Source organism: Ambystoma mexicanum, chromosome 4q (assembly GCF_040938575.1).
Source record: "Ambystoma mexicanum isolate Mex_15411 chromosome 4q, UKY_AmexF1_1, whole genome shotgun sequence".
NCBI lineage: Eukaryota > Metazoa > Chordata > Amphibia > Caudata > Ambystomatidae > Ambystoma > Ambystoma mexicanum.
Genome location: NC_090928.1, coordinates 397,275,709 through 397,298,074, shown reverse-complemented (window position 1 = coordinate 397,298,074; position 22,366 = coordinate 397,275,709). Strand labels below are relative to the sequence as shown.

At 40.8% G+C, this 22,366-nt stretch overlaps 1 protein-coding gene across 1 annotated transcript in view; it reads right to left on the bottom strand.

The window, feature by feature from the left end:
- The window catches only part of RYR2 (ryanodine receptor 2), a 3,854,281-nt gene that overhangs the window by 1,013,428 nt on the left and 2,818,487 nt on the right, over positions 1 to 22,366 (bottom strand). The window contains exons 69-70 of the mRNA XM_069607971.1: positions 6,586 to 6,826; positions 1,129 to 1,216 (exon numbers count right to left, since the gene is read on the bottom strand). Of these exons, the coding sequence (XP_069464072.1) occupies positions 1,129 to 1,216; positions 6,586 to 6,826 (329 nt within the window). The remainder of the gene's footprint in view (positions 1 to 1,128; positions 1,217 to 6,585; positions 6,827 to 22,366) is intronic.

The following is a 22,366-nucleotide window of genomic DNA, read 5'->3' as shown; positions in this document are numbered from 1 at the left end:
GTTTTACATTACTACCCGAGTGTGTCCAATAAAGTTAAGCCCAGATCACGGATCTCCCAATCATCTTGCAGACCTTCTACTCCCTACCCATACGCTGGCCCCCTCCAGGAGATTTCTACATTCACCTTTCTACATGACCAAGACCATTTCCCTCAATAGGGCTTCTTTTATCAACTACTTTCCCTCCCCTGTTTCCTCTCCTTTAATGTCTTCATGTATTTGCCCATCGGAACAGTATAGGGGCAATTCAAAAAGCTTTTTTATCAGACTTAAGTGTACCATTCTTCGGGAAAGGGTCGTGGTTTACATGTGTGCGAATAATGCATTAATTTCAGAAAGTGAATGGCTAAAGGGGTGTGCAGTTCCAACCAGCCCCCCCCACCCCCAAGTGTCCATTCTCAAGTGAAGGTGTCGTGGGTATTCAGAGTGAAATTCAAATATATTTCCCTAAATATTAACGCACCTGACCGATGCCCATTCAAGTGATACAATGAGTGCGGGAGCCCCCCCTCCCGCCCCCCGCCCCCTTGCGGTCCAATGGATGAATGAAAGAAGTGGCAACTGTCATGGAAAATGTATCTGTATTTGGAACAGAAAGAATACAACATGGGATACTTTGAGTCCCTTTTTTGTACTCCAAATCATTGATACTGAATACTTTGAGCAAACAGAGTCACTAATTCAGATGTACAAGAAACACGTGGCCAGGAATGGCATACATAAGTGAAAGTGTAAATACATTGTGTCTATGCGCAAATGCATAAGCTCCTATGCAAATGACTTTGGACTAAGGTTGATGTACCGCTAATCCAATTGAACATGTGCAATTGTATTTGAGCTAGTGCAAATGCATGGTTTTAGATGACTGCTTGACATGACACCACATTTCCATGCAAGGCATAAGATAAGAGGTGGGATTCCTTAACTTGGGGAATGGGTCTATGTGCTTCATAGGAGCATCCTGATTCAGAGGACTCCAAGCAAATCAATGGAAAATTAGGCGGCGGCAAGACAAAAAGTGACAGAATGCAGGTTGCACTAGTTGAACATTGACCTAGATTTTAAAAGAAGCAGTTTAGTGACAATGAAACACAGAGACTTTACTGTACATGTTGCACGTTGACTTACATGAGATTTCGCCCAGTAAACAAATACCTCCGCAACCATCCGGAACAGCTCCTCCGCTTCAGGGTTGGGTTCCTTCAGCCACCGGGCTCTGCATTAAAGAACGGAGAGGGGGGGAGGGGAGAAACCATAATCTGCACAGTTTCTCTTGTTTTCGCCAAAGGTTTTTTAAAAAACTTTTTTGTTTAGGTGAGAATTGCAGCAATACACCCCAAACTTGCATAAAAAGACAGTGCCATCATTTCAGCAACTCTATTAGGACATAAGTGGAGAGTTCTTTTGCAGAGAGGCGCCATTCTAATGTGCTGCCAAATAGCTTGTAGAGCACATTTCTACACATGAAAGCATCTGCCTTTAAAGCATCAGTACGAACAAAGGGGCTAGTAACAAATTAAATGCACTAATAGAACCATTGTTAAGCAGTGTTGGTTTTTAATCGCCCTTTAGAAATCACCGTTTGTTAACTCTTGGACTCGACACTCTGGAAAGGAAAGTGTAGTGCGGCCGATGCACTGTGGGTGCAGTGCAATGGTGCTTTCAATGAACATCAATGCACTACTTTTTTCAAAAGGAAATGAACAATCTCATATTTCTGTCATAAGTGGTTCTATCAAATAAGGTCAAAGACCATGAACATTGTCAGCATACATCATTATCCTTTGCAAGCATTATTAATGCAAGTAATTCAGTGTAACAAATGGGCAAAGAGCACTAACTCTTCCTTTTGTAAGCAATGTTTTAGAACTGCGCTATTTGGTTGATACATAAACAATATCCCAGTCTGCAATGAGAATGAACAACACATTCCAAATAAATCAGAGTGATTTATTTAGCTTATATTACTGTGCTTTTACTCCTATCAAACATCCCTATACTTCGGAAACAAGAATAATTAGAAACAAAAGATGTGCGATCTGTGGCCAAGAAATGTGTGAATATAGCAATAGACAAGAGAAGTGTCTAACTTTAAAGATCAAAACAATGACCCAGTAGCAACAACGCAATAGGTCTGCCCGAGTAAATGTAGATTTCTTTGTCTTGCAGTGCAGGGCAGGATTTAGAAAAAGGCCACCACAAACAACAATACTACTATAATGAAGCACAAAGGTCCAACACATACCAGTGTACCAAGCAGAAGAGAAACACAACATGCGCTTAAAAGCATCGTTCACAAATCTCTCCCCAATTCATGAAGGTCCACTTTCTCCTACAAATCTGCCACGGCAATAAGAGCTTTCGCCAGGATACACTCATTTTGCTTCAAGGAGCACCCGACTAGTATCAGGGATTCTGTCGGCCAACCCATTAAAGGTACATATTAGCTAACAGCAGTGGGTTTATTTTCCCATCAGATGAAGCGGATGAGACATGAAATTATAAAAGGTGCTGACCAGAATTAAATAGACCATGCACCTGCAGGTATGAAGCCTGGGTTTTGAAATTGAACAAATGCTCAAGCAGTTCTCCTGTGACATTGACTAGAACATGTGAAACTCGCTGACACTTCAGCTGCGAGTCGCTATGTCCTCCATCCTTTTTAGAAGGAAAACACAACTCCTTTATTTTCAAGAGATTCCCGAGATAAATGTGGGTGGTTCTTCGTTCCTTAATTGGTCCCAAGTCCTACCCAGGGATCATTCTGGGCATCCTTTCATTTGGCTTAATAGCCATAAAAACTGCACCTAAAATGGACATGCAAAACACTAGGCCTTCAAGCACTCCTCGCCCCATCTGCCAACAGATGTGATCTCCCTTTACAGGTGTTAGTCGCCCTATGTTCACACTTCTGAAGGAAAATTCCCTCAGTTACCATTGACTCTTTAGTTGTTACCTTCCCTTTCTTCAGATCGTGCTTGTATTACTTCTATCAACTAACTTCCTGCCTCCGGTCACAGCCCCTCTAGTCTCATCTCAGCTAGTTCCTATCGCAGGCCCTCAAACTACAATGAGACAAGTCCCCCCCACCCCCATGTCATGACCTTCCAGAGTCTCAAGTGATGGCCAGAAATCTGCGATATTTTCTCTCACTTCTATGGCTAGCCGCTTACAGTGCCCCCTTCTCCACAACGCCCAACATATGATTATGCAACAGTTTCTATGATTTCTAGGTGTCATTCTATGTGTCGTTTGTGCTCATCGGTGGTGCCGCAAATCTAAATTAACTGCTAATAATCTGGAGGCTATTGAACCAGAGCGTTCCAGTTTCCCTGTTCTATGTGTGAAAAAGCCAACCAGCCCCGTTTTTCCTTTCTCTTTTCCTTTTTAAATTTAGAACTACCAATCCCAGAATTCCAAGTTAACAAATGGGTCAGGATGGTGCTCTCACTCCTGGAACCGGGAAACTCCTGAGCCTGGCTGGCTCAGGTTCGCACAAAACAAAAATGAAAACAAAATAGTAATTTCACATAATTTGTTGCAATGTCCGCATGGGTAATTAACAGTGAGGGATGGATGCACAATTTCAATAGGTAAAACAACTAATTGTGTTACACATTGCAGTTACAATGGCTGGGAAAAGGCTATTGTGCTCGAAATTGGTTTGACAGTAATAGTCTACTGTAACAGCAATCAAATACTCAATTTACCCATAAGCAACAACTCTATCTTAAGCACTTGAGGCACAATATAAAGTAGGGTGAATCAGTTCCTGTGAAACTTAAAAAGTGACTGACAGAAGGGCAACACTATCAAATGTAATTAGTGTTTCTTTGTCAGTGATGCAACCTACTAAATTGCATTACGTTGAACTTGTCAGTACACAATATTTTATAGATACAAGTTTACTTGGAGGAATAGGGCTGTATGGGTAAGGGCCGTAGAGGAACTTTCTTTGTGCAAGTCGAGGTTTGGCCATGAGGTACTCCCATTTATTTACTTCTGAAGTACTTTCAGATCCACGGGTCCATTCCATGTGACTTCTGGGTTATTACCATATAAGGAAGATGTCAGTTTCTTATTTGCATGCAGCGTCCAATGCCAGCGTTTCGCTAATGAAATGCGGTGGTCCCGCCTTCCAACACTTATAACAATTGTGTATAGGCGCGTTATAAATGCCATATCATAGGAGGTGAGTGGAAGTAAGAAATGATTGACATCCCCAGAGGTTAGTTACATTTACAACGAGGCTTTATTAGCAGTCTTCAGAATTATGATTAGCGTGGTGTGGGTGGGGGGTTAATAGAGTCTGGTTTCATTTTTAATTGTAGTGTATGGAAATTGAATCCTGCAAGCTCAATTAGACTTTGCAGTGCGACAATATCAAAAGAAGACTACTGAATGTTTCACTAAGTGGTTAGTTACGTGATCAAGGAGATTTTGGGTGTTTTTCTTGGTTCTTGGTTCTTGAAGACCCACAAAGAGGTATGTATTTCCGCAAGCAGAATTCAAATAGTTTAATCAAGTCAAGCATAATGTTCTTGGATTGAAGTTGGTGTATAATGGATGTTATGTTGCTCAACAAACTAAACTAGGTACCGACAATTGTATTGGATATTCCAAATGCTTAGCAGGCATTTTTCTTATTCTTTTAGTATATTCGACAATTTGGGATGTATTTCACCTGATGAAGGGGTGTTTATCCCGAAACGCACAGAGTTTATATACCTCCAAGGACAGTAAAACTACAGAATGAGATATATTCTATGTGGAAGACATCAGATTTTTAAACATTCATATTGTTTTAGTACTGAATGTGATTGGATCTGTTCGATCACAACACTATATGTCAGAAATACTTTCATTTGAAGCTCATTTGTTCTTAAACTCTTTTGGTTATTATTACTTTCACTAAACGCATTTTGGGTGTCTGTTATCCAATCATTCAGTGTCGTTACATCGTGGTAATATTATTGTCTTATTCATTTTGGAAATTGTTAACATGTTTTATAAAGCATAGAGTAACATGGGGCTTTCTAAAATGAATGTGCAGGAATTATTCCTTGTGCGAGTGTGACCTAGTTCCTGCAGAGTTGCCTGCAGGATCTTATTAACATTGGAATCAGTCCCTACACAGGTCTAATGCATCCAATATATCAGTTCATCAGGAATACTTGTCTATTAAAACGTAAATTAAAACAAGAAACCATTCTGGATAATCAATATTGTTTCACCCATGTTGCGTATCATCGTTAAGGCACAACTTGTGTATTTGTGTATCTCCTTTATGAATATCCATCATCAGTAGAGGGTCCAATGACATTTTTTATTTTTAAATCAGTAAGACTAGCGAATTGGATGAGTAGTTTGGGGACACAGAGTATGCATAATGAATTGACATTATTAAGTTCCGAGAACAACTACCGAAAGAACCTTTTAGGAATGAGAATTTCAGCACAAATCATGCTTGCCAGTTTGTTTTTCATAAGTAGGGCACTGCTCGAAGCATAGCCATGAGAAACGAGTCTCGGGACCATTTTCCGGTCTCTGGACAGTTTAGCTGATACTACAGGTCTTCTGTTTGCACTAACCTTCAGTGGCCTCGGAGACTGCTGGCACTGACTCCACACAAGAGCCATGAACCGCTCCCATAGTGTGACATGCTATCACTCCCCATCTCCCAGCACCATGGAGCGTCACCCGCCTCAACATCTCCTCATCTTCTAAACATGTCCCTTTCAGCAACATCTTAAAGTATCTAACTTAATCGTCATCACTTTTCTCCATAATGTTCTTTGAAATATGTTCTCAATATCTTCATCCACAATGACACAGCAATCTGTAAACATGTAAACATCTTCCCCACTGCAACACTGGTCTGAAACCATCATCGGGCGTAGGAAGCTCAGATAGGCATCATGTTTTCCTGGATTTCCTCATAAACAATCTGGATTTCTAGGCCCTCACAGGTAACCAAATACTTGGTTGTGACAAACCATTAATCATGGACATTGTTGACTAATTTTCATTGTTTGAAGAATTGTCTGTCCCATGCTTTATAGGCAGTAGAACAACAACAAAGACCGCCTCAGACCTCTCCTGCACGCCATTTGGCAGGCATGCCTTAACAGTTCTCTTACAGCTACCTTACAGGAAGCTAAAATTATATTGCATTGGATCGTGTATCATTTATCAGTTTTTCATTATATGTGCATAAGTAACAAATTAGCTAAAATCATTTTTGTTTTTAAAAACAGGTTTGTGGATCTTGCCTGATCCAGAGAAATATTCAACATGCATGAGAATCTACAGAAGGGTATCCCGCTTGCTGTGGAATTAGAGTGTAGTTCCTCTTCAGTTACTTTTATACTCTACAACAACAGAATAGGATGTGTGAACAAATTAAATCATACAAGGCTAACAGAAGTATTAAAACTAGTCATAACATTTTGTTTTTTTTAAACATTGAGTTTTGGGTGTTACTACCACTTTAAAGGACCTATTTTTAAAAGGTTTTTCACCGAGATGAAAAATAGGGAAAACCTTTTAAAAAAAGGACCCTCAAGAGGTAGCACTTCACCTTACCTGTTATAGTCAACAAATCGAATCAACAAAGGGTAGAAGGCATAGAGGTCCCGTGCCAAGGTAGTCAATTCATCTAGGATGAGTAGCTCAGCCTCTGACATGTCACCTCTTCCCTCTGCTCTAAGATGTTCTTCATCTGCTATGACCATTGCAGCTTTCTTCTTTAGTTTCTCCATCAGTGGAAGGAAATGGGTCTTCAGGAGCTGGGGCTTGACTTTGCTGATGATAGGCTGGGAAAACACTGTTTGAGAGATGCCATTAGTGTTACTGTGTTGCAAAAGGATAATGCAATGACATTCATTGATTGCAACAAGTCATGATCCTTTCATAGGTATATCATAAAAGACATGAAAGTAAGGGAACATAACCTGTTTGAGGTAAGATAACTAGAGGTTTCAATGGCAGGCTGTGGTCAAAGTAATTTCACCAAATACAAATGTGAGTGAAGCATTGATTCACTGTAGTAAAGTCTACAAATTCACATCATTCAAAGATACATTGTATCAAAGAATATGTCTGTCACTTGCTTCTCACATAAGATCTGAAAGTGATTAAAATTCATTAAAATACCCCAGCCTGTGACCAAAACAAGTAAAATAACATCTATACATTAGTAGTCAGTTGTTTTCTTTTATTGGTCTTCCTAGAAGACATTGATCACTGTGCAGTCAGTAAGAGAAAACAACAATGTTCCAATATCCAATGGAAAAAGACTGCACATAGTCTGAAGTATCTCTTCCCAATCCAACCATTATCTCCCCATCCATGAAAGAATATCAGTCTGAGGCCCCATCCTTCCTGTCACCCACCCCCAGGAGCCTGCTTCTAGACCTCGATACTTCAATCTATTAATTTTAAAATTGGATCTCTTATCCCTTCACCTTTTTTGGGCTCTCCCTTCTCTTGCTTTCCTGTTTTCCTAGAGTGTAGTTTCAATTGTAGTGTTTTCCTTTTACTTTTCTGCCATAAGAGAACTGTTTCACGCACCCTAGCACAATCTCAGTGTTGTCATTGGATAAAACTCTGTCAATAACCAATGTCACTCATGAATGGAGCAACACATAATTTCAAAGAATTGAGAGTTACAACTCTCAAGGGAGAGGTGACATTTAGCTACTCAGGATCTAAAGCAGTGTCTGGATTTCCAGGTCAACTTAAATGAATACCTCAAGCTAATCCTATATTAAGTAGCTGAAAAAACTACAATTTGAGGTATTTGTTCTCAGTCCATCAGCCACACTGACAGAAACAATCAAGAATAGAATTGATCCTATCAATAGGGGAATAAAAAGGATCATATCATAAAACAGTCTAGTCTATAAAACACAAGAACCGTTCTGATGCATTTATAATTTTCAATAAGTGAATAACTAGTATTTGTTAATTGAGGTAGATATGTTAGTCAGGATTCTAAGTTCGAAAACTACAACTTCAGGTATTGCCTCACTTTCCAATTAGAGAGACGTCCAGCTGGAGAGCTATCAATTCTCACAACATGCTTGTTTCTAAAATGGAATCGAGCCCATAGCACAGCCATACACATGAAGAACCATGTAATTTCTTTTACACCTGCAACCACACTAGGAATGTATCGATCAGCCACACACATTCCTGATGTCTTTAAAATCCTTTAATTACACTAAAGATAAAAGAAGAGTGCAGAGAAAGTGCATAGAATGGCATGAAACAAGATTACACTTGTTTTTGTTATAGGAAAGAATAACGTAAATAATTTACAGGTCTTATGTAAAAGATGTGATTTGAGAAAAGAATGTAAAAAAAGGATTGGCAATTTCAGAACAGGTCACACAAACTGATTTTCATATTCATAAACAGAACATGGGGTGCTGCCAGTATTATGGGTGGAATGGAGGAAACGCTCTACTTCCCTTCAAAGAACGGGTATAAAAAATACTAAAATGGCTACCTTTGCAAATACAAGAGCACAGAGAGGAATATATGGCAAGCTTAGTGAAGATGACAAGCTCTCTAAGGATACTTTATTTGAAATCATGCTCTAAATTGAAATCTACATTTATATAAGCAGACAAGGAACTTTAACACGGCGATAAACATATCAGTGAAAAGCTGCACCAAACGCATGACGAAAGGACAGCTGTCCTGCAGGACTACAGGTATGAGCAGAGGTTTTTAAACTCCTACTCATCTCCACACTACTACTAGAAAAGCAGGCACCACATTCATAAAGCGGCCTAACATGAAGGTAATACTTGCTTTGCCTCGTTAAGATAACATCGGTAGAGAGCAGGCTATACTTTCCAAGAAGATGTGATCCAGTATGGAAGTATCCAAAAGAACAATAGTAAGCCAAGTACCAAAATATAAGACTGTCCAATCATGATTCTATAAAAAGATGACATCAATTAAACTGGGAGGATAGTGTGAAGGCCTCATGAAGTAAGACACAGACAACAGATCAACTTTTTCTAAAATCAAGAATGTATTTCCTATTTGTCAGGATGGAGTAAGACCTGATTTGACCTATGCTAAGGTAGGATTTCCCTACTTAAAGAAACTAAGGGTAGTCTGTGTCATTATTTTGAACACAGTTTATTTGGTTGCTTACATCCCTACACATTGTACATCTTTAATGGGGAGCGGAAGTATAGGTTTTGGACACAGACTGACTTTTGAGTTGAACTTAAAGTTCTGATGTTCTTCCAAATCCTTGGCTTGCATTTCAGCCCCTTCCCCAAGTTCACACAGTTCGAAAAGATCTCGGGGTACCTTCCCCAAGGAGGCAGCCCTTTTAGCTTCCAAACCACAGTCAGTTCTCTTGACTTTCAATAAGTATTCCAAGCCAAGCTTTTCAACAGTACACTTAGCTTGCTCTGTTCTTGAATCACTTCAATACTTGATAAGCACAACAGCTTCAGTGTCTTAACTTTCCCTGGTTCACTCCAAGTGGAGGTTACTCGGCCTAGGCCCAGTTATCGGTCCACGCACTACAAGTCATGCAACTAATAATCCTTGGCACTTTGTTATAGTCATTTGTTCTCATTGGACACCCTTGCCATCACATGGCCCCTTTTTGAACCTGTGTCGATTGTCCATTTGCAGTTCTGTTTCTCCTTGGCAGTTTCTTGCCTCTGCCACAATGCGACTCTCACACCATTCACTTTGTGGGGTGTATTCCTTGTCACCCCCTTGCATTCACACTTACTTGCTTTTCACTTGTTTCCTCAGCCCTTGCCACTGGCTTTTACTTGGTTCATACTTTAACATAATACCTCAACGCTTTTGACTTGCTTTCACTGTATTCGAAATTGCACATCACTTTCATTTCACTTGTGCGATGCTTTTGTGTACAGTTCGGTATTCAATAATGCAAGAAATACTTTGCAGCTCCTTCAGCATTCAAAAATCTTTCCTTCAGTCTCACAACCATATTATCTCAAGGTTTCCCCTAACCGGCATCTCCTTGTGCCCAAACCCAGCCCCTGGAAAGCCCCAGCGCGACTATTCCCTCTCTGTCACTCACTGGTATCCGGCAGCTCCTCCAGGTGCTTTTGATTTTCTCCTCTGCAGTCTCTCGCTCCCCTTTCACTCAACAGGAACTCTGACAAGCAGCGCTCGCCTCTTCCGAACCTTCCTGCTATTTTTGTCAGCTCCCTGAAGTCTTCAGTGTTGGCCAGCTCTAGCGAGGGACACAGCACTGGATTCTGCAGCGCACTCGACGATCTCACAGCCGTTCAGGCTGCAGCATCTTTCTCGCTCTCCTGCAGCATTCGGTGGCCACTACACTGGCCCCGCCCCAGCCTGCTCCGTACCGTGTAGCCATGTCCTTCTCCCCAAGCAGCTGTCTTTCTCCAGGCGGCACTCCATTTCCCAACAGATCTCTCCTCCTTATATACACCTGTAGCCCTTCAACTGGCTGCAGGTGTAAGTCCTTTGCTTGACCCCAGTTTGTGGAACATGCCTGATCATGCTAGCTGTGTTTCACAGTCATCATCTTCGTCTCCGTACCAGAGTGCTGTGCACAACTGGAAGTGTGCATTACTCCTAGTTGCCTCTTCTTCGTCCCAGTCTTAAAGGCACATTAATGTGGGATTGTGTCTATGTGTGAAAGCGGGGCAGACTCATAATAACCTATAAAGGTAGGGGGAGGGCAGAGTGCACTCTGCCATTTTCCTGCATTAACAAGAGAAGGTGGATGTAGGTCTGGCCTGCTCACATGAGGAGGTGTTCTCCTGACTGACCTTTTTCTTGTTCCTTTATACTGATGACATATTTGAGGGTTATTTTTAATGAAATAAAAAGATGGGGTTTGACAGTATCCTACAAAGATTTCTGGGATGGAAGGTTCATCAGAAAAAGGGGATGGGAAATCCTGAGTCTCATCTGAAGACATCCTCTCCCCACTCCCCAAGGTCACTCAACTTAGGTGATCCTCCCTCACATGTCCACCCACAGGGCCAGGGTCAAAAAGCAATAGCCTTTCCCTGGCCACCTGAGAAGAGGATCCAAGAGGAGTAGATGGCATTATGCTCTCAGGTTCCTTGCAATAGGCACACTATTAAAAACAATAACAACCCACCTATGTAAGGAGATACACAGCAAATGCAGACTATGGGAGAAAAGGGTACTCCGGGTTTTTAAGAACAGGAGACTGCAGGTAAATCGTTTTTTAGAAAAGCCAAACAAGAACAAGAAAAGGTTAAGAAGATACATACCTGTGGTTCTGTCCCACTGGCCTTGTTCTGTGGGCCCTCATGACAATTCAGATCCCATTTTATATAGTGTCTTCTTTCAGGGTCTCCACAGCATTGAGCCAGGCATTTTGGTACTTTGCAGTGCATTGAGTCAGGTTCAAGTTGGGAAGGCGCAATAAGCGGCAATGGCTTGATCATGCTTGGAATAAATGAGCTGTACTAAGTGGAGAGTGTGTCAAAAGCAGTTCCGTTGGGTCTTTGTAGTGACACAAAAGCATTTAGAGCTCTTGTATTGGCTCCATGCAGATTGAAAGTTTAGAGAGCAAAAGGCAACTTCTTCTGGTTATTCACTGTGTCCCTGAGGACCAGGGAGCCCATCTTCTGCTCTTCCCAGCCAGACAGATTGCAGGGCTGACACTTCAGAAAGCAGAGTAGCATGTCAGGCATTCTACCCATCAGGTCACTTAAAATGTTCCCCTGAACTGGTTAAGGAGAGAGGGTCTGCACCCTACTTGGATATACGTGACTTCGCCCAAGGATGGGCAGCCCCTACCCAACAAGTGGAATTTGAAGCTGGTTCCTCAACATGGTTCTTCCAGATGATGCTCCAAGTCTTGCACATCATATATTCAATTTGGGTACATTCCAAGCATTTGGTAAGGAGACAATCCTTGATGTTCTGTGAAGGCATCATGAAGCAGGAAACAGACAACAGATTAAAAGTTCAAAACAAAATGGTTTATTAAATCAAATGTCAAAATGGTAGAAGGCCTAATTTACCCTATGCTAAAGTGGGGTTTCCTACCTGAACAAAACTAAAACGTTTGAGTCACGTGAGCGCATTCAGAAATGGAAGATCGTGTGCACGCCATGTTGGAATGGGGTGCCACGATACTGACATGTTAAAAGAGAAACATGCGTGAGAAGTGAGCAACACGTTTACAGTCTAAGGGTAATAGATCTTCTGCCTGCTGCTCTGTACTCATTTTACTTTTCAGTGAGGAGTGCCGGAATCAGCCAAAGACTGTTTCATTTGCAGATACTAATTTCTAAGCTGTTCTGAGCTGCAAACTCCAACAGAATATACGGCATATTACTATTTCTTGAATACCCAACTCCACTAAAAAATGTCAAGATGTATCTCAGATAGACATAAGGAGGCAGACTTACTCTTTTCAAACCAACAACAACCATCCACTCCAGACCAAAAAACGAACTCCAAATCCCTGAGAATTCTATTCGAGCAACAAGAAAGATTATTTAAATCTGAATTATATAGGTGGTGGGATATAAGAACACTTGAACAGTACCTCAAAGTAGGACGGATACCAAGAGGGCTTAGAATATGCATATTCCCTCCATTTGACGAAGAGGATATTGACAGTCTTCAGGATTGGGAGGAATTACTCAAATACTTCAAGACAAATGATTGAGAAATTGATTGCCAATGCCAAAAAACAACATGACAAAATAATCAAGGATATTGACACAATTAAGGAGAATATAGAATTACTGAATATCCCAGAAAAAACCTTCAAAAAATTATGAAATACTAGACAACATTGTTGAACAATTTGCACAAGAAATCAAAATGAAGAAAAAACGTCAATTCCCACGTGACGAGTTAGACTACAAGTTCAAACGGGTTTACACCTTTAATAAATCGACTGGGAGACAACCCAAACCTCAAACGCCACAAAAAGCGAAGAAAAAACCTACTCCTACAGTAACTTCACCATCCTCAGAAAGTGATTCTTTGAGTGGAACAGAACAAGCATCATTAAGGAGGACAGGAAGCAGACAAACCAAAAAAATAAACTGCACAATACTCTTTTTTAGAGGAATTCAGACATTTCAAGAAAGCACGTACAAATACAAAACAAAACCTAAAATGGGGTTTTACCACGACAGTCAACAATTTAAAATAAAGAGGGGGCGTAGAGGACAAGACAACAAGCAAAGAAAACGAATCAGACAAAAACAATGACGTTCAAACAAGATCAATGAACCAACCCAAGAGGAAAAACTTAATATACAATCTAACAGATCTAATTTCCACACTTAACAAAGGACTCACCTTTTGTCCAACCAATACCTATGACTATTTTGAAACCATTACAGATCTTTTTAGATTTTGCAGGAAACTTGAACTGAAAAAATATTTTCTACACAATACAGGAAAAAGGAAAGTGACCTCTACAGCTCTCTGTTCAGAACTTTCATTACAACATGTGGAGAACACCATCAACCTTCTGAATTTATCGGAAGAAGAAGATTCACATACAGTGACAACATTTGCATCAGAACAGGATATTACTTTAGGCCTAGCAAAGCATACTAAACTCAAATCTAAATCACGCTTCACTCCAATTCTATCACCAGACAACGTCATAGATATCTTCCAAAAAGCAGTTCAAAGTGAATTACGACAACTATATTTAAGTAACCACAAAAACAAAATAGGTCACAATCTAAGCCAACAACAAATGCGAGCTATCAAGGAATTGAAGGACAATCATGGTGTTATCGTGAGAACTGCCGACAAAGGTGGAAACATTGTTCTTTTGAAAACTGAGGACTACATACAAATAGCAACAAATCATTTGAAAGATACAGAATGTTACCAACCACTCACAACCAATCCTACCAAGAAATTAGTAGTGGATTGGAAACTAATGAGCTCACACCGGCACGAAGAAGGCCTACTATCAGATGAGGAATATGAATATATGAACGTCACACACCCAGTACTTTCAACGATCTATTTCATGCCAAAAATCCATAAACCATTTACCATTCTACCACAATGCAGACCTATTATCAACAGTATTGGTTCAATTACTGAAAGAATTTCCGAATACATTGATCATTACCTACAACCTTTGGCCTCCAGTCTTAACTCTTTCATCAAAGACACTACCCATGCATTAAACCAATTGGAGAATATTTATTGGGAAGATAATTACTGGTTTGTAACATTCGATGTGACAGCATTATACACCAGTATCATCCATGAAAAAGGAATCGTAACAACTGAATACTTTTTGAAGACAAGATCGGTCTCATTTCAAGAACAGAACATGATGATCTTAGAAATGATTCACTTTACTTTAAATAACAACATATTCTGTTTTTGAGACAACATTTTCAGACAAATACAGGGCACAGCAATGGGGACAAAATCTGCCCCATCCTATGCCAATCTATACATGGGACATTTTGAAACCCAATTTGCCTGGCAACACCCAGATTTTACGGTCAATAACAGAATTGTCTTTTGGGGAAGATACATCGAATGGAACAGAACAACTACTTTACTATCATGCTTTCCTGAACAATAATGATTACAATTTGAAATTTACTATGAATTATAATCAACATGCCATCAATGTTTTGGATCTTCACTTGTATATACAAGAACACACAATTCACAGCACATTATACACCAAAGAGACAGCTGTCAACAGTGTTCTACACGCTTCAAGTAACCATCCTCGCCACATCATTCAGAATATTCCCTTTGGAGAATTTCTTCGTATTAAACGAAACTGTACTTCAAACCTAGAATGCACTAAACACCAATCAGCAACCATCAAAAAATTTAAAAATCGTGGGTACAGTCCAAAACACCTTAAAACAATGCTTCAAAAAACCAAAGAGAGACCAGGACCAACCTTATTACAAGAAAAAACCAAAAAGCCACCAAGCCAAGATGCACCAAGGTTCATCACTACCTACAGTTCAAATCATTATACCATCAAGAAAATCTTACAAAGAAATTGGAACATTCTGAAAACCGATATGGATCTTCAAAATCTTTTGGATGAAAAGCCAAATGTTGTTTTCCGAAATTGCATTAATCTCAAGAAAATAATAAGTCATCGTACTTTGATAACAAAAAATATGAGAAGTACAAAAAAGACTCTTCAACCCTTACACATTCTTGGCTACCAGCCCCCACTACAGGGAACTATAAATGTAACAACTGCCAGATTTGTCCACACATGCTCAATGCCAAAAAGGATTTTTTCCAACCAAATGGGAAATTAACCAAAATCAAAGAGCACATAAACTGCAACAGTAACTTAGTTATATATACCATCATCTGCGTATGCAAGAAAGTATATATAGGCAGTACAATAAGGAAATTCAAGATCAGAGTGGGTGAACACCTAAGAGCAATAAAAAATAAGGACATGACATCCCCTCTAGCATTTCATTTTCATCAATATCATCAAAGTTCAGATCTAGAAAAAATTCAATGCTATGGGATTGAAAAACCTTTACCACCAAGAAGAGGAGGCAACCTGGAACTTTGTCTCCGTAAAAGAGAGGCATACTGGATTTGGTCAATGGACTCGATCCACAGTGGACTCAATGTGGATCAAGAACTATACCACTTTTTGCAATGATCTCGAACAGGCTCTGTCTACCAAACCGAATTGAGAGACCTAAAATTACTCGATACTACTCATGAGAATCAGATGATGTGTGTTATTGTAATATTTTGAATACGATTTTTCCTATCTGGCAGTTTTTTGAGATATGTACTCCGTAACACTTCCCTTAGTGGCACATGAGAGTGAAGTGTCCTCTGAGTAAGTCAGTTTAAAATATACCTAATTTGTTAAAGTCTACCTCCTTGAGAACATATTTCCATTTGAAACCCAAGAACTACTTTCACTTAGCCCTTTTCACAATATAAAACAGAATGTTAAATGGGTGCCTGCTAAGAATCTAGTAACTATTATATATTAGGAGAAACTTTTATATCAAATGGTTTCTTTGCAGACCATACTTATAGCATGTTACATCAATAAGAAATAGTGATGAACTACTTACGTTTCTCATATCACCTTCTGAATACCTTTTTTTTTCTATTTGTTATTCATATAAAACCAAATTGAATTATATTATGAGAAAATGCAAAAATAGCATCTGTTCATAATTGAGTTACTACAGTGACACCGTACCTTACTATAAAATGTACACAAAAATAAAACAATCTCTTATAATGACTTTGGGGATTAACACCTTTCTATTTGCGGCACCCCATTCCAATATGGCATGTACACGCTTACATATTTTGAAACGTGTTGCTCACTTCTCACGTATGTTTCTCTTTTAACATTATCAGTATCGTGGCACCCCATTCCAACATGGCGTGCACACGATCATCCATTTCTGAATGCGCTCACGTGACTCCTACGACATGGCATTCTTTCCTTTCTTATACTTCCGGGTTATACCTGGCAGCGCACACAACTCGGATACTCCGGCAATCGTACCGAAATGCGAGATCATTTTACATTTCCGAACTAACATCATGCTTCATTGTGAGGTAAGAAGCCTTGTTTTTTTGGAGGCAGAACCGAACAGTTTCAACCTAAATAACATTTGAACTAGTAAATGTGCTCCATTTTCTTTTGCAACTCATCATTGTACTATTGACACTGTATATCTATACTGCTTCCACCTAGGGAGACTGTTGAAAGCAGACACCAACAAATATTTAAAATAGACTGTTTGAACACAACATAGCTCCTGTGAGAAGTGAACTGTTTCAAGTAAGTTGCTTTCATAAACCTTTTCTATATATGTAAACAGTACTTTAAACACCAAATGTCCTACAGGCACCCATTTCAGTAGACTTAAAATGTAGTGTAAATCAACTAACGGGCTACATTTGAATTTGGGAAACCATCTTTATCTTTTTACTTAAAGCAATCTTTTCTTACTTATTTTTCTTTTGATTTTCTCTAGGCACTTTGTTTCATTTTCACTTGTTGAACCAATTTCCACCTTTCAAAAAAAAACCTGAAGAACCGTCAAATACCAGACGGGGAAACACGTGTCGGGTTTGGGTTTAAACTAAAAGGACATCAATTCGGAACAACTATACCAGTGTAGAAAAAGCACTGAATTAGGAATATTTAAACTGTGAAGCAACAGTTTCTACTTGAATACAAACTTTTGCAAACCAAAACTGTGAAGTAACAGTGTCTATTTGAATGCAAAACCCATTGGATTGTATGGCAACTCATTAGGAAACGCAACCTTTTCTTTTAAGAATAAATGTATCACAACTGTACAAAATGTTTACCATAATTGAGCACGTAATTCGGAATACATCAAACACTGTGACGTAACAGTTTTTGTCTAGTGTATATCTTCAATTGAATTAACTACCTCCTGTTAGGAATAAAAACGAAGGCTAAGACAACATACAATCCATTTTGGCTCAACGTATGATTGAAGAAATGTTTCTTGAAAACCATTTTCTCCTTTACAGAGCGCAAATTATTCCAAGGTCTAAATTAGTTAACAGTAAGGTTTGTACTTCCTCCGGTTTCAGGTTTCCCTTCCCCAAGACTTCAACACAGTAACTGATAATTGTTTCAGTCTTTCAAAGTTCAACACAAATCTAGGTCAACTTGACCCTCCTTCTGGTTTGCATCACCAGCTTACTTGCACCGCTCCTTCTTGGTATATTTCACAATGTCTTTTAGTTTTACAATTCAGGGCTCCCTGGTTTAGGCGCAGTTGTCAGACCAAACGGTCCACCCATCACAGGTCGCGCAACCAGGAACCCTATGCTCTGGCTCTTCAGCCTGCACAGGTTATTCTGTATTTACCCCTGTGTCCAAATTCACCTTCACTTTGATTCTTTTTGTCAGCCTCTTGGCTTTTCCATTATGTGTCACACATCTCTTGCAAGTCTTTGGCCTTGCAGCACTTTATCAATTCATAAGAGTTCCCTTTGAGGTGGTCTCATGTATTCCCCACCTTTCTGTCACACGCTATCACACTTGCGCTCTTCTCCGTAGGTTGCTTCAAAAAAGGCACTTTCCCTATTAGCTTTCATCAACTATTAGCTTTGCCCATAAAGTTTCATGCAATTCAATATTCAGCGTATGCAGATTTATACGGTACTTTACTATTCATGCGTAGGCCCTAGAAGCGCCCCCGGTCTTGAGTGACATCTCTTTCCACTCACCGGTCCTCGGCGGTCCTCCTTCGGCAGCTATGCAGCTTCTGTTCTGCTTCCTATGTCAGTGGGCTGGTCTCCACAAGCCCTGCTTGTATTGCAGGCACTTCAGAGCCCATGCCGCCAGTTGTGTTCTTCTCCACGAATGCGGACGTCCTCTCCATCTCCTTCCTTGCAGCCCCAGCTGCTTCCTTTGGGTAACAGAGGCTCCAACACCTGTGGCAGCCTAACAGCTCGACTTTTCTTGGGCTCCACAGGTCATCTGGGACATCTGCCAGAGTCCTGGTTCTGTCTCGGGTCCCAACACGGCTGCCTACTCACAATGCGGTTCCCATGCTGGTCTCTCCCACACAGGCCTCCCTGTTGCACTCTCTTATTTCACTGGTCTCCATTTATAAACCTGCAACAATTTAACAGGTTGCAGGTGTGGATTCTTAATGGGCTTGTCTGACCATAGTTAAAGGGCCATGCCTAACTTGCAAAGCACTGTGCAGGCATCTTCTTTATCCCAGTAGAAGAGTGGTGCAATGAAGTTCTAGTGTTCATTGCTCTTAGTCACTTATTCATCGTCCCAGTACTTTCAGAGGTCATATATGGGGAACTGAGGGTAGAGGTTTTACAGTAGCCTATAAAGGCCAGGGAAGGGGTAGGTTGGTCGTTAATAGGGAAAGGGGGATACCATGTCTCGTTTACCACACCTATAATCCCGCTCCTTTTCACCCTCTCTCTGATGACTCTGGACTGGTAATATCTCGTCATTTTCTTTGTCAGTGGGATAGGGATGACAATCTGGGATAGAGGACTCTTCGGGAAAGGAGAATGTGGATTATTGTGTCTCACTTGAGGACATCTCGGCCCCAATCCCCAATGACCCTCCACCCAGGTTATCCTCCCTCGCTTCTCCACCCCCAGGGTAGGGATCCAAAAGCAATGGCACTCCTCCTTCTCCTAGACCTATCCACAGCATTTGATCTGGTAGATCACTCCACACTCAACAGTCATCTGACGCAGGCTGCACACTTTTCAAAGGATGCAGCATCCTGGGTAACCTCTTTCTTAGAGGGCAGAGCCATGAAAGTGTTCTCTAAGACAGCTCATGCAGCACCCTCCATCATTCACTGCGGTGTCCCACAAGGTTCATGTACTGCCCCCACGCTCCATAATCTTTTTACAAAGCCTCTCTTTGACAAACTGGATTCACTAGGTATCACATAGACAAATTACGCCGATGACACACAGGTTCTCCTTCCCCTGACAGGGAATTACCATCAAGATACCACTACCCTACAGCAAATCTACTCCACCATACAAGCATGGATGGCCACCAACGGCCTCTGCTTGAACGGGGACAAGACAGAAATTCTCATTCTAGGCCAGAAATCCACTCTCTCCAACCTCAACCCGCTGTACCTTAACTTCAACATAGATAACTGTCTCATCCCAGTGTTATCCTCAGTCAAAACACTGGGGGTTCACATAGATGCTACCCTAACAATGGACAAACAAGTCAGCGCCATAGTCTAGGCCTCCGCACTAAGTACCAAACTTATCAACGCAATAAAACCATTCCTAACTAAAGATAACGGCCTCTCAATCGCCAGAGCTACCATAGGAGCCAAACTAGATTACTGTAATGCGCTCCTAGCTGGCACATCCAAAAAAAAACTATCTAGACTCCAAACTACTCGAAACAATGCTCTTAGGGCAGCCATCAGCATACCGAAAAGAGACCACATCACTCAAGCAAGAAAGACAGCTCACTGGCTCCCAGTCAAGGACCGTATTTCCTTCAAAATTCTCACGACTACGCATAAATGCATCAACCGCTCAGCACCTTCATACCTATCTGACACATTATGTAGATCTCAATCCACCAGACCGACCAGATTACAATACTCCAATCAACTAATGATACCTTGCATCAACAGGACAAAGGCAGGAGGTATAGGATCTCCTTCGTCGCCCCGAACCTCTGGAACTCCCTCCCCACCGACCTCAGAGCCGAAACATATCTATTTTCATTCCGTAGAAAACTCAAAACTGCCCTCTTCTACTAATCTGTTCTCCTAATCACCTGTTCCACAATGCATGTATGTAACAAATGTACAACGTCGTCCAATGTAACACCTACGGACCTGAACTGTATGTAACTAAGTACAAGCAACCCTGTAACAACCACCACGATGGATCAGTTGAAACGTATGTAACTAAGTATAAGCATCACTGTAACAAGTGCCACGATGCCTTAGGTCTGCTGTGCGCTCAACAAATACGAATAAATAAATAAATTAAATAAATAAATAAATAGACTTTCCCTGGCTACCTGAGAAGAGGATACAAGGGGAGTAGATGCAAGGACACCCTCAGGTTTCTCACCGTTCCAATAATGGTTACTCCTTAGGATGGCAGGCCTCAGAGTGTCTGGTCTGCATGAAGTTTAGAGGGTCTCAGTAATGTGATGGGGCAGAAGGAGAAGTCGGACTCACGTTGGACATTTTTTTATATGTTTATTCAAAGTAAAATGCCTAACTCGCCCAATTACATTGGGAATGTTCCCTACCTAACCAAACTAACTAAGGGTGCTCGTTTGTCATTAAAGAAAAATATCTGCAGTTCAAGACCTACTTTTATCTGACCCTACCACTAAAACTAATAAATATTGCCAAAATCTATATCTTCTGGCACCTTCCCTTTAGCCATACGTCTATGAGGTTTATTTCAAGGTTTTACCACTTGCAACAAGTCTGATTATTCCACTAATTGAAAACTACTATTGATCCTGGTTCCCAGTGTCTCTTTCATGAGCTTCTGTGGTTCATGCTAAATATTCATAGGTCAGCTATCACCGAGCGTGACAGACCTATCAATGTCCATCTTTCTGGATGTAGTATTTTAGATTCCTTCATCTGTATACAAGTCCTTCAGACTCTTTATATTTTATGCCCTTTCAGTTTGGGGTTTGGTATACCCTTAGTGATGTTATGACACCACCAGTCCTCTCTACTGGGTTCCCCTTTCCTGGTCTTTGCTTTTGGAGCGGTTTTTAAAGTCTCAAAGTAATGACTTCCACTGTTCCTAGTCAATTATTCTTGGTAACTTTATTGCTCTTTCCACATATACCCATCCATGCTTTCTCAATGATCTACAGTCCTCTTTACAGTTCATTTAAAAAATATATGTGGTCCCGGTTGCCACCCCGTCTGTTTTCCACACCGGTACCTTTACTTCTGGTGCTGGAATTTTCAGGACTTGGCATTGGCACAGCCAATTTCCTTGCCTCGCTCAAAATGTGCCCTCGTGCTCCGCCTTTTATCTCTGTGGGGGAGCTTAAGGTAAGTCATGTGTGTGCAATTGTCGTAATTGCTAGACCTCGCCTGACCAATGCACTGGGACATGTCAGGTACGGCTCGGGTGTTAGTCTGTTTTCTCCCATAGCGGGATGTCTGTGTGAAAGTGTTTGTGTTGTAAATGGGGGTGGGGAGGGTAGACTTCCTAAGTATCCTACCTGGTAAAATGGGGTAACAGTGTTACAGGGAAGCGGATACTGTGTCTCACCATCCGGCGTCTCACTTCCACTCCCCGAAGACCCCTCACCCAGGTAATTGTTCTGCACTGGTCCATCCCCAGGAGCTGGATCCAAAAGTGATGGCTGTGTACTGGCTACCTGGATGGCAGATCCTCAGGGAGTAGTAGGTGAGGCACTTTTGGTTTCTCACACAGCTAACAGTTCCCACAGCTACTCTTTGTTAGCAGTCAAGTCATGTCCTTGACAGGGGTTGGTGAGCAGTTGTTGAGCTGGTACTGACAAGAAAAAGGAGAGGATCAGCATAACCTGTTTCTCTATGGAAGGTATTCCTGTATACCATTGTTTTATCGAAGTGAAATGCTTTATTGTACTTTACTTTGCCACAAAGTTATTTTGTGGAAGTGAATATATATGTATTATGGGGCAAGGAGGATAGATGGGGTGTGATTCATGAAGGCAGGCGTGGTCGGATGAAAGGGTTAATTTGGGTGAACACATGCATTAAAAAAAGAAAACAAGGAAAAAAATAAGTTGTACTTCACTTCGATAAAATAACATAGAACCAGTATCGGGTATAGAATCCATATGCACCTG